Source organism: Anabrus simplex, chromosome 1, assembly GCF_040414725.1.
Source record: "Anabrus simplex isolate iqAnaSimp1 chromosome 1, ASM4041472v1, whole genome shotgun sequence".
NCBI lineage: Eukaryota > Metazoa > Arthropoda > Insecta > Orthoptera > Tettigoniidae > Anabrus > Anabrus simplex.
In genome coordinates, this window is record NC_090265.1 from 697,035,458 (window position 1) to 697,049,478 (window position 14,021).

The 14,021-nt window shown below is 36.5% G+C and overlaps 1 protein-coding gene across 1 annotated transcript in view; it reads right to left on the reverse strand.

The window, feature by feature from the left end:
• Positions 1-14,021, reverse strand: part of fab1 (fab1 kinase) — a 296,509-nt gene that overhangs the window by 26,069 nt on the left and 256,419 nt on the right. Inside the window, exons 28-29 of the mRNA XM_067159454.2 lie at positions 13,506-13,650; positions 4,350-4,530 (exon numbers count right to left, since the gene is read on the reverse strand). Of these exons, the coding sequence (XP_067015555.2) occupies positions 4,350-4,530; positions 13,506-13,650 (326 nt within the window). The remainder of the gene's footprint in view (positions 1-4,349; positions 4,531-13,505; positions 13,651-14,021) is intronic.

Genomic DNA, 14,021 nt, shown 5'->3' on the forward strand with positions numbered 1-14,021 from the left:
AGTGTTGCTATATGTTAAAAGTGACAGGAGTGAAAACTTACCCCCACTGAAATGAAATGAAATGGTGTATGGCTTTTAGTACCAGGAGTGTCCGAGGAGGTGTTTGGCTCACTAGGTGTAGGTCTTTTGATTTGACACCGCAGGCGACCTGCGCGTCGTGATGAGGATGAAGTGATGAAGACAACACATGCACCCAGCCCCCGTGCCAGGGAAATTAACCAAATATGGTTCAAATTCCCGACCCTGCCTGGAATCGAATTTGGGATCTCTGTGACCAAAGGCCGGCACGCTAATCATTTAGCCATGGAGCCTGATGCCCCCACTAATAACAGGAAAATTTAATCCCAGATGTTTCAAGAGCAACCGTATACTCCTGTGTATATATGATTGTAATAAACATGTGTGGATGACATCGGAGATATTTCTAAAACGTTTCGACGCTTGGATGCTAAGATGGGATCGGCAGGAAGGAAGACAGTGGTGGTGATAGACAGATGTCCAGCTCATTCTTCGGACAGATCTTTCCTGCAGAATATCAAAGTAGTTTTCTTTCCTAACTGCACCAGTCACCTGCAGTCTTTGGACCTCGGCATTATTCATTCTGTTAAAGTGATGTACAGGAAGGCCCTGGTTCAAAGAGCTACTTCTTTCCTCGAAAGAAATGAGGAAATGAAACTAAATATACTCCAAGCCATGCATATGTTTGTAGCAGCATGGCAACTAGTCACAACAGACACTATTCAAAACTGCTTTAGCCATGCAGGTTTTGGTGCCATTTCAGAAGTTATTAATGAAGATGATGTTATTGATGACATTGGGAAAGATGGGGGGGGGGGGGGGGGGGTTGTATCAAAGGACTTGAGTGCCACAACATTCGAAAAATTTGTTGTTTGTGAAGATATCCTAACCTCAGCATCACATATGTATGTTGGAGACCTTTGTGACGATGCAAAAAGACTAAGTACTGAAGAGAAAGAAGAAGAGGATCCAAGCAGTACCAACGTTTTGGGCAGCAGTGGAGGGACTGCATATTGTCTGCCAGTATTTCTCCTCCTTCAATGCTGATGAAGACCTCATTAACAGTCTCGACCAAATTGAGAGAAAACTTCTTTCCGTGAGACTAGACTATTTCAGAAAGTGAAGATTAATATGCTTATTCTCATGCTCTCTTTTTCACAAATCTCTCTAAAATTATGTTAGGCCTTTATTCCTTCAAGTTAAAATTGCAAGTCAGTAGTACCTGTTTCTCCTTTTCGTTCTGCAGGTTGTACTAAGGAATTTGTTACGTCTGCTGTTTTGTAAATATTTTCTGTTATTCTTGTGTTAATTTGTCTTTTTAGTATTTCTTGACATTACATTAGTTAAAGATATAAATGTATTATTATTTCTTGTGATATATAGCCTATTTTCTTTGAACCCCTTTGAAGGAAAACCCCTTTTAACCTGGGAACGCCGGAGTTTTCAAATTTCGATTTTTAAATTTTTATTTATTATTCCCAGCATCCACATACTAGAGAAAATTTCAAAGTCATTTTTCTAAAACTTGGGTGATTGGTTTTTAAATGAGGGCCTGCTACCGTACGGTACCGCACGGCACTTGACGTACCTTTTGGGTGAAACATAAAAATTGTTACCTCATTAGAATACCATCATATTTAATAATATTGTTACAGAATATTGCTTACAAATTAGCAATTAACGAAGGAACAAACAGTGTGTATAGGTTTATTTGTGACATCCCTTTGGGAATTCCGAAAAATAACATTAGCTCAGACGTGACGTATCTTTAGGGAACTGGAATGATACTACTATAGAATTCAGTTTTTAGTCACCTATTCCCTTTTTTCACTAGTTTTGAGTGGCAAAAATTAGTTTACACAAACGCCCACACTACACTTAAGGCATTCTGTGCGGCCGCGGTATTCGCATCCTGCGGCTGCGCAGTGCCGGCGTTAGTTTGTTGGAGCGATATAGTGATGTAGGGCATTGAATCTCAAAGTGTCAGATACTCTAAAAAGAAAAGAAGTGTGAACAACTGTATTTCTCTTCAAAATACCACCCAGATATGTATATAGTGTTAAATATTTTGCACCTTCCTAATTCTGATGATGGCATTTGCACATAGCCACTTAGAAGTAAAATGATGACGAACATTTTCATTTCTCTGGTGTTACTTTAGGATCTTCTTCATTTTTAAAACACGAATACTTGATAGCTTCAGAGCACAAGGAATTCACAATTTCACCATCAAAATCAAAAATATTTTGGTCAAAATCATATTTCGAAAAGTGGAAAATTTCACACTAGGGAAGTGGATTTTTGTGGGAACTAAGTTACCCGCCGTCCGGATAGCTGATGGACGAAGTGATGATTTCTCTCTTTTCGTGGGCCATGTATCATTATCGGACATAGATTCTGTACTCCTGTGCGAAATTCGCTGTTTCAGCACTACTTCAAGCTGGTACTTGGAGTTCACCTCTCGTAGGGTTATCTGCGAGACCCCCTTCATTTTCTTCAGCCGGATCTTCATCAGATAATACACAACATTCCGGTGGTTCAATGTATATTGCTTCAGCATCAGTTTCGTCTTCTTCAATAAAATGTAGCACCTCCTCTAGCGTCAAGCCACTGAAATGAAGTTCACGTATCATTGGACGTGATACATCGCGCTCTCCGCGTGTGTTATGACGTCGATGTTTTAGTAAAACTACAATTATAGAATTGAATGACACACATACATCATTATTTGCAACTACAGTATGAACTGTTTCTTTTATAATCGTCCTTAGAAGCAAGGAGGAGAAAAGGAACGGAGAGGTACGGTAAGCGCCGTGCCGTACCATACGGTACCAACAGAATATTTAGTATCATAACGGCTAACACAGAAATGCTGACCAATTGCTTGTTATTTCAAAACATGGACTGATATTTCCAGATACAAAATTGTGTTGTCAAAATCTATAAACAAAATAAAGCAACTTACCATAGATGGGCAGTCATTTTTATTCCTCTCAACATAATCTTAAATTCCAAGCAGTTGTTGCTGCAAACAAACACTCAAATAAAACCTTCTGTTGATTTCAGGCATTGTAGGGAGTTTCGCCTTCACATTCTAAAGCGGAGTTGCCAGATTTGCGTCGCGAGTAATGATCAGTATGAGAAAAATCTGAAGTAAGGCGCACTTGTACTATACGGTACCACACGGCATTGCCCGGTTAAAGGAAGAAATATCAAATCCCCCTGAGATTAGTTAAAAAGCGGTTCTACTGTATTATATATTGATCAGGAGGATAATTAAATACAATTTGACAATTTGTAAAATGTTCAACCGCCAATACGGATCAAAGATGAGATTTATAATCTGTAATAGATATGGGTAAAGTATGATTAATGTATATAGGTGCATATTTTGAGCTGATGTTCCTCCAATTAATACTTTCAATGAAACAGAATTAATGAGTGCTTATGCATCGTCTGAGTTGATGACTGCTGGTATGGAGGAGGTGAACATTTTCTGACCATCTCACAGATGTATCACACCTACTTATAAGAATTTTTAAATTTGTTTTTAATTTTTACGATTTGTTTTACATTGCACCGACATGGCGACGATGGGATAAGAAAGGCCTAGAAGTGGGAAGGAAGCGGCTGTGGCCTTAAGTAAGGTACAGCCCCAGCATTTGCCTGGTGTGAAAATGGGACACCACGGAAAACCATCTTCAGGGCTGCCGACAGAGTGGAGCTCGAACCCACAACCTCCCAGATGCAAGCTCACAGCTGCGCGCTCCTAATCGCATGGCCAACTCGCCTGGTACTTATAAGAATTAACGATGGGTTCAATAGCTAGTTTTGTTCATATGAAGCAGAATCAAATAACAGGAATTTTATTCTAAAGGTCATGGAGATGTCTGCACAATGAGGACTATTACTTTTGGGCACAATGTAACTCCGTACCACAATAAAGGCTCAGTATGAAGGAAAGTTGTCTGAATGAGGGGAAAATGTATACTGTAAATGAGCGGAAAGACTCTCTCTAGCTCTGTCATCATGCAATCTGCATATGCTGCAGGAAGATTTTCAAACAAATAAAATGATGTAGTGATGGTGATAATCTGTTGAAAATCAAGTTAAAATTAATTTCAGAATTAAAAATACATAAACTCATTTCAATCTATAAAAAGTGTGAAAATTCATGGCATTAAGTACATTACTATTATTCTGATGATATTACTGTGTGATATCCCTTGTTCTAGGGCAGCTATCCTTTGTGGATTTTCTCTGTTAGAACCAGATGAAGTAACAAGCAAAATAATCTGCTACAGATCATTTTAATGTCTGAATGTATTCACCTTTTGTCTTGCAGAACGTGGAGCCAGACTTGCCACCCCGCGCTGGCCAAGGCACACATCGGGCCAATGAACGCACAAATCCTTCATCACCCACTGGCAGTACCGCCTGTCGTAGTGCAGCAAAGTGCTCCACAAAGTAGACTCGGCAGAAGAAGTTGGTGCTTGCATCACTGAAGAAGACCTAACAAAATCAGAGCACTTCACGTATACAATCACTGAAATAAATAGCGAACAGTGATACATATTTCCATTTGCTGCATATGCTGGCAGTATATCACTTAAGGTTATACATACATATATTATATGGTTATTCACCTAAGATATTACACAAAAATAACTTCTAATCCACTGAAGATATCAATATTGTTTTTTTGTATTCTTAATAAAAAAGATACCAACACCAACTTTGTTTCTTTAAAAGGAACTATAGTAATTTCTGCCCCTAGCATGAAATTCAAACTGTTAAGAATTCAGACATTTTGTGCTTAAAAAAACCTCTATAACAATATTAATATACTTCAAATAATTCAATTATTATTCTACTAGGACTTTTAGGTACTACAACAATAAGTAGATTAAAAAAAGAATAATTGAAAATACTGTTTATGAATGTTAGAAGGAAAATTGCAAATCTGTATACATTAGAGCTGCTATTTTGAATATTTGATTTTCTTTAATGCACAATATAACATTTACATAAAAATGGTCATGCTGGTAAAGAATTGTATATTTTCATCATTTTCAAATTTTATTTTAGTCATCCTTTCTGCTGCTGAAAAAGAAAATGTGTCATTAAGGGTGCTTTTCAGTCATTAAAGGTGTTCGTCTCACCTTAAGTGTTCAATATATGTACTACATACAATAAAAATTCATAGCACCCTGAAGTACCGTCGTGACCCTAGAGAAAAGTTCACTGTATGGTTTTGGCTAGATGGCCAGAGCATGACACTACAACCACAAGGCACATTGTTCTGAGAGAGAGAGAGAGAGAGAGAGACGCACTCGCTCGGCAGTACAATGAACTACTCCAGCAGGCAACGCGTTAAAAGAATGCGGGTGAAAGTGGATTATTTTGTGGCACTCCTTTAGTCAGTGTGATTTCCTTCGGATGGACATCAAGCCCACCTGGTGGCCATGATCGTTAAGACTCTGACACCGTGGTTAGCCGGTACGAGTCCTGTTGGTCAAAATATTTTCACAATCAGAATGTTGGCTGGCAGGGTAGAGGAGGTGGTGGTATAAAATTTCTAATCACTAGATTGTGTGCCAATTATTTATTTCTGTATTCAACTTGAGTGTATGGGCCATATGCTAAATAAAAATGTGTGTGCCAAAAGCCTGGATTAAATTCCAAACCTCTCCACAGCCCTCATATGGAGTGAGGGCATATGACACTGTTGATGGTGACTCATCCATCAGATGGAGACATAAAGCATTGAGCAGACCCCTTGGTGCTATTTGACAGGAGTAGGCTTTGTGGTGGTTTCATCCTCTCCCTTTCTACTATCATATATTCACGTCACTCATTTTATATTAACTCCTCTGATGAGGTTAAAATAAATGTGAACTAAGCTTTCCGACATCTTGTATATTTAATAATGTACCCATTTCATACAGCTGCCAACCTACAAGACAAAGACTACTATAGGGATTAAATTTACCTAACAGAGGTTGAAGTCCGGAAGGGCATCCGGTTGTAAAAACACGCTATGATGATTCACCTCACTTCATACCCAACATCATAGAGGAACGGAACAAGGGTTGGACATACACTAAGATGGACTTCAGTTTGAATTCGATTGCCTGAGAGTAGATCATAATTTAATGATTTTAAGTTGTTTTACTGAACCTCACACTCCGATAGTGCTCTCTTGATATGATTGTAGGAACTGCCTGGCTGAGGTGGTAAAGGTGTGCTCGGTTCACCCATCAGAAAGTAAAAAAATTAAGAAAAAAGATTTCCACTTCTAGAGGTTCATATGGCCCTGATGTTCACTTATTATTATTATTATTATTATTATTATTATTATTATTATTATTATTATTAATAATAATAATAATAATAATAATAATAATAATAATAATAATAATAATAATAATAATAATAATATTTTCTTTATGTCCCACTAACTACTTTTACAGTTTTCGGAGACACCAAGGTGCCGGAATTTAGTCCCGCAGGAGTTCTTTTATGTGCCAGTAAATCTACCGACACGAGGCTGATGTAATTGAGCACCTTCAAATACCACCAGACTGAGCCAGGATCGAACTTGCCAAGTTGGGGTCAGAAGGCCAGCGCCTCAACCGTCTGAGACACTCAGCCCAGCAGTGGAAGCTTTTACTTTCCACCCCTCCAAGGGCCTTCATGGCCCACGTAGATATGACTCTGCTCTGCCGTCTGATACGATTGTGACTGTGACTGACTTACACCCAGAAAAGCAATGCAAAGATCTTTTTTCTTCATGTTTTGTTCTCTCTCAGATGGAACAATTTTAAAGTAGAGCATTGGTGTACCCAAGAGAGAGAGAAACTTGGAAGCTTTGAGGTTCATTAGTACTCTTGCTGCAAGATACTGTATCAGTTTTCATTCTTGACAGTACTAATTCTCTCCATCCTCTGTTTAAATAAATTTTTTTTTTTTTTTTTTTTGCTAATTGTTTTATGTCGCACCGACACAGATAGGTCTTATGGCGACGATGGGACAGGAAAGGGCTAGGAGTGGGAAGGAAGAGCGGCTGTGGCCTTAATTAAGGTACAGCCCCAGCATTTGCCTGGTGTGAAAAATGGGAAACCACGGAAAACCATTTTCAGGGCTGCCGACAGTGGGGTTCGAATCTACTATCTCCCGAATGCTGGATACTGGCCGCACTTAAGCGACTGCAGCTATTGAGCTCGGTGTGTTTAAATAAAATGAATTAATACTGTAGTGTTGGTTACAAAGGAATGAAGTTGAACCTTTACTGCGTCTGTTTTGAGAATACAGTATATAAGAATTGTAACATGGATAAAGGAAACTATTTCTTGGAGCATATTTAACCAATGTATTGGAATATTATTTCCATTTAATTATCCACTGTTTGGTATGCCTGTTTAATTGGTGTAATTCTACAGTTTCTAATTATTTAAAATGTGTGATATGTAATTGTTGCACCATGGCTGAGATGAAGGCAATTGGCCTCTCTGAAAAATCAATACTGGCGCGCATGCACTGAATGCTTTTTTTTTTTTTTTTTTTTTTTCCCCCTCGAGCGAACTTGACCAGGCGCACACGGCTTCTGTCTGGGATTCAAGATGGATGTGCGTATGTGTGTGTCCATTGAGACACGTCGTGTGGTCGACGAAATGGAGTTTGATATTCCAGGATAGGTTAACTTGTGTATCATATTCATCCGTGAATATGCAGGACTGATTTCTCTACGTCTTTATTTAAACATGTATGAATCAGCGATGGTGAGGTGTTAAAATTTTACAAATACCTATGTGATGATCTTGAAGTGGGTGCTATATGAAGGTTTGAATTATCTTCCGTTAATTTTGTCTTCTTATTTTGAAACTGGAACTCTACTATCCGTTGGTTTATTAAAGATTTTACGTTAAACTGACTCAACAACAACAACAACAACAACAAAAGTTATGGAGTCTATTCAAGTTATTAAAGATGCCATGGGAAGGAAGAAACTATTGTTGACTTGTAACTGCCTAAAAAGACTTTTCGGCAATGATTTTCTTCACGAAACGAAAAATTATTTAATATGGGTTAATTCGTAGCTTCTTGTCAAATATATTTTGGAAGTATTTGACATTATAAACTGCTCTCACTTTATGTGAAGGTAATAATATCATTAATGGGGTAACTGAGGTGATTTGGAATTGCATATCTATGGGTCTATGAGTATAAAGATTGCTGTATAAGTTCATTATTTCACTGGAGTATATTTCTTCTTATTCCCGTGCGTTGTGGGTTTGTTCCTTTTCTTATTACGGGGCTGCGTATTCTTTTACTTCATTTTTGACTATCAATGCAATGTGTACCTACTCTTTTTGGATTATTATTTGTGGTTTTTGCCTGTGTTTTGTACTTTCTTGTGATGAGCTCATTCTTCTTCTTCTTCTTCTTCTTCTTCTTCTTGAGTTTGGTTTTAATTGTACCTCATAAGTCCATCATATCACTTCCAAGGGCACCTTATGTTAAATTCTACAACGGAGATTTTATCCTCTGTTAAATTAAATGATCTTGGCCCCAAGAATTTAAAATCATACTGTTTAACATATTTCTATACTTATTATTATCATCATAACTGTGATATGTAGAGAGTTGATATATGATTCTCCTAATTCTTAAACATTTCTTTTCTCAACACTCACCATTCTGATTCACATTAGTGTTTTGTTTTTCTCTTATTATTATTATTATTATTATTATTATTATTATTATTATTATTATTATTATTATTATTGTATTTTTTTTTTTTAGTTTAGCAGTTTTAAACGTTTTTGGTAAGCAGGCATTTCCTGTTAGTAGTAGCTTGGTTTGGTCACCATCATTCCTTTTCTTGTGTGATTCTGTTCTGTAGTTTTGGTGGAAACTCATATTTTCTTTAACATTATTGGGGAATGTTTTAGTATGATTTTATATATAATCATTTAATTTGAAGACTTAATTAGTTTAATTTCAACTTCCATTGAGGTCGCATTTGAGATGCATAATTAATGTAAACTTGTTACCATGATTATTATTTAACCATTTTAACTGAAGGTTAATTAGGTTGAAATAAATTTTAACATCCATTAATTTCACACACAATATTCATTTTAAATTGGATGCAATTAACTTAATTGTAACTATCAAAGGAACTATGTTACTGGCCAATATTTGAGATTTGTTTGAGAATTTTTTTTCTGTTATCCGTCACTTTTTAAAAATCTTTGCTGAACACTATGAGATTTTGAAACATCTCCCATTTTGATTAATTGCAAGTAAATTTTTATTATCTCTCATTAAATGTTTTGTTTCCAACTTACAAAGGTCTTGTTTTATCATTTGGAATACTGAGCAGCAATAGGAATTTGAATAGTAATTTGTCAAGTGTCAATTTTCACTCTGAGTCCTGGCCTTTTACCTCTAATTAATTTATGGGTCCCTCCCACATTTTATTTATTTAATTTAAGGTGGCCAAGGTAAGCTGATTTTGTTTCTTATTCTTGTTTCTGGTTATTTGCACTTAGTTTTTGCATGTCCTTGGGCCTGTTCAAGAACTGAGGAGAAATAAAAATAACACAGCAAAACTAAACAGCTTCTTTTAGATAAGTAAATGAATAATGCTCTCGTTAGACTTGATTGGTAATGATCCAAGAAGACTGCGCATGGGACCATAATACAGAATCATATGTTTAACTGTTGTGACATTAACATGAGTTAGAGACAATGTAAACAACAAATTGCTCTCTTTACACAATGAAACCAACACTCTGATTCTCTGTTTGCGGTCAATCATTAGTCAACTGCAGGTGCAATTATCACAAAAACAGAGGACACAAATGGATTACAAGATATTTTTGAAGGTGCTCCTCAATTAGTGAAAATGTCACAAAATATTTCTATTTCATTATGATTTTCAAATTTTAACAATCAACAGTGTAACCTTTCCGGATTACACAGCATCAAAATAGTAATAATAATAATAAGAATAAGAATAATATACATAATAAAGGAAATTTAAATTTCATGAGATCTGATAAGTTAAATAAAACACTCACACATGATCAAGACTGCATAAACAACATTGAGATATAAATATCAGGTTAATCAACATGACGACTAAACGAAAAGAGATGGGAAGCAGGTTGGGAACCATACGAGGTCTGTGAAAGGTAGTGCGTTGCAAGGAAAATGAGATTAACGGTGATCCCTTTCTGAACACTGAAAATTTACTGATAATAAAGGAACAAATAAATTCAAAATAGCATTTTACAATGTATGTGGTAACACACCAACGTTACCAAAAATAACATTCTACCTTGATTCTTCTAGACACAGAATTTACAATATTGAATTATAGACAATTATAGACACTTAAAAAAAAAAAAAAAAAAAAAAAAAAAAAAAACTGAAATTAATGTGAAAATAACAACTTGAAATTAAAGAAGGGGCCAGTGGAAACATTTACAAACAACAGATAGCAATAAAATAATAAAATTTAACAAAGGGGTTAGTAAAGTTGCTGCCTTTTTCTAAAACTCTTCAGTGAAAGGCAAATAACTTTCCTAACATTTGCTAAGTGGGTGCAGAACTACAGGAGGTATCCCCAAGGGAAATAACACATCACATACTACTAAAAAGATATGAAAACGAAGTGACATTTACATTAGAATGTTCAAATCAAGAAAAGGGGATTACCTCTGAAAACAAAGGGACTAGCCGTGAGGACTAAGTCATTTGAAATTTAAAATTTAGCGAAAGGAAGATACCCAGGGCAAACTCCGGCATGCAAAAAATTTAAACTGAGAATTTACATTTAACGACTAAAATCCAAACTATGAACCAAACAGTGCTCCCCTCAGTGGGCCGGTAGTCCCATCACAGGACAGGTGGAGGAGACCTCTGCTCCCTTCGCTGGTCAACAATCAAAGACAAAGGACATGTGCTTGGCCCTGGGCGTCGCCAGGAGCCGGAAATGGGGCAATCAAGAGATAGCCAATTAGCGCACGGGAATTACACTTGGGGCTTTTATATATTCACCAATAACAAACTCTGTTATTTTAGCCAATCAGGGCTTCGATATTTTTTATGAGAAAAGACTTTCAGAAACTTCCTTTTCTGACACGACCGAAAATCACTAGAATCATCTTACCAGCACAAGCACGTGTGGCTACACCCTGCCACAAAAGTTATTACCTTAAATGTTAATTACACTGTTATTTACATTATAAAACTTTATACAATAATCAAATTAAGACACTATTCTTGACGTACAGAAAATAAAATAGCAATACACATTTGATCGAGTATTTCATATGAAAGCATGCTGTTACATGTTATAATTCTCATGTTTTTCTCTGTATTGAAATGTGGAATAGGTGGAATAAATAAATTTTAATATTTATTTGACTTCAGCATGCTGTTAGTCGCGCCATTCCTACTGACATCATTGTAATGAGTGTAATGACCTTGGTTCATTTCAGTTGGGAAAACCGCTAAGACAGTTTCTGAGGATGTAAAAAGGCAGGTGGAGAGTGAGCGTCTGCCATTATAATGAAAACTCCCCGACCTGATTGTGAGTGATGGCAGCCAAGCAGGCCTACCATTACAATGAAAATTCCCTAACCCAGTTGTCATATGAGAAAAGACGTTTGCTGACTTTCCCGTCGTGTTTTTCGGGTAACATCAAGAGCTACGCAATTTAATAGAATCTTGCTCACGTGTACACTACCTAATCTAGAATTCCGTATACAATGTAGAATTCTGTAGCGAAGCATGGGTACATCAGCAAGCCGTTAGCGTCAGGAATGTTCAGTTTTGCTTGCCAGATAGCAGCAAGATTGCTGAATAGCAGAGTGAGCCTATTTATGCTTGTATTTCGCATTCCATTCAGAAGGTAGAAGTGTATTTTGTGTTGAGTGGATATAAGCTAAGGATAATTCTATTCAAACTCATCACATAAATACAGTGAAACCTCATTAGTGCATTCCTCATTAACACGTTTTCCCGTTGAGCACATTGTAAATTCGAAGTCCTGATTCTCATCGTATTAAATCTGTACAAAAAAAAAAACACCTCACTTATCACGTCAGAAATGTTCACTATTACCGCTTTGTACGATCACAGTTTCCTAGATCTGAAGATGTTACTGTATTTGCATTCCTTCTAAAAGAAAAAGGATTTCCAACTTGGGTAAGAGCCATCGCCACAGTTGCATGATTACGGTAAAACGCCTTCCTGAACTTCAAAGACAAGTTGAACTATCGGAGAGCAAACCGTTAGCATCAGGAATGTTCAGTTTTGCTTGCCAGATAGCAGCAAGATTGCTGAATAGCAGAGTGAGCCTGTTTGTGCTTGTATTTCGCATTCCATTCAGAAGTTTATTTTTTGTTGAGTGGTACAGTGAAGTGTGGTGAATATTTGTCATGTGATACAGTAGCCTATATCTGGATTAGGAACATAACCGTTTGAAACTGACTGGCGTGGTGCATATTTGTCTTGTGATAGCCTAGTTATGGATTAGGAGAATGCTGTGAAATTCCTAATGAAGACAACATTAAAATCTGTCAGGAAGTGGACCGGCATAAGCGCACAGAGGTTGTGAATGTTGAAACTTGCACCTTCGAGTTTTGACTCGATCGCTCATGTTGGTCTAAGTTTTGTTCAATTCAAAATGGCGGCCAAAGTTATTACTCGCAGTTGCAAATGGTTGAGTGTAACTTCTAATTCATCGTCTAAGAGTATGACCAGAAAATAATGTTTAATAATCCACTGCTCTGAAATAAAAGGCTTCTATTAACATTTGTTTTAGAAGGAGTGTGATATGTAATAATACTTCGATATTTTTGTTGGCCCCTGTGCACATGTTTTCATATTTGTTGTCTGCTATTTTTCACACCATTCTGTGTATTGGTACTTGTTATTTTATAATCCCCAGCAGAAAATGTTTTCATATTTGTTCTCTCTTGTTTTTCACGCCTTTTAATACTTTCCTCTCATCTAAAGAAATGGTAGATTGGCCTTTAGTTTTCACTGTACTCGCGGATACATGACGTAAAATACCCTCATGTTGGAAAAAAATTGTATCTAGTGTTTCCATATCCCTGTTGGATAGTTTTTATTCGTATATTCAATAGTACGTTTTCTTGCTTAACACGTTCTTTTTCCTTGTCCCCTGGAGAATCATCTTAATGAGGTTTCACTGTATTTGCACTAATAAAAATTAGAAGGGTAAGATACATGTTGTCCTAGATTATGTAACACCGTTAACATCTAAAATTTTAAAAACTAAAATTTAGAGATTGGGTGTAAATAGTGATTAGCATACTGAACAGATAAATTAAATGTACCAAGATGCATGTATGAAAAATAATTCGGATTGCAATAAATTATTACTCTCTCCCCAGTTCCTAGCAATCTAGAACTAGGGATTGGGAGTATTCTATTCTATTCATTACCTCAATATGTTGTGAAGGTTGCACTTTGCTGTTCTTTGAGCTGGCAGCAGGTTCCTCGGACTCCACAGAACCAGAATCACCAGTAGAACCAGAAGTGCTGTACTGTACACCATCGAGTACACCAGCTCGATTTGAATTATTTCCACTGAAATCATAAATAAATAATGCCAATAATATATTGGGCTGGGCAGTAAAGAGATTAACATACAAAAAGGTGTGAGACAAGGCTGTATCCTGTCCCTGATTCTTTAATCTTATACTATGAAGCTATTTTTCAATTCAACTCATTAACCATTTTAGAGCCAGGTGAAAATATAAAGGTGAAGTCTAAAAGTGCCAGACTGTTTTAATGGAAAACGTGGGCTTTCAGGTAATTTATTCAAGAAAATAAAGACTAGAAAATTGTATTACCGTATTCCTTTTACTAAATGCTTACAAATGGAGTTAAAATGAACAATAAAGGGCATGCATACATAATATAAGAAATAAGAAACACATCTTGTTTGTTTCAAAAAT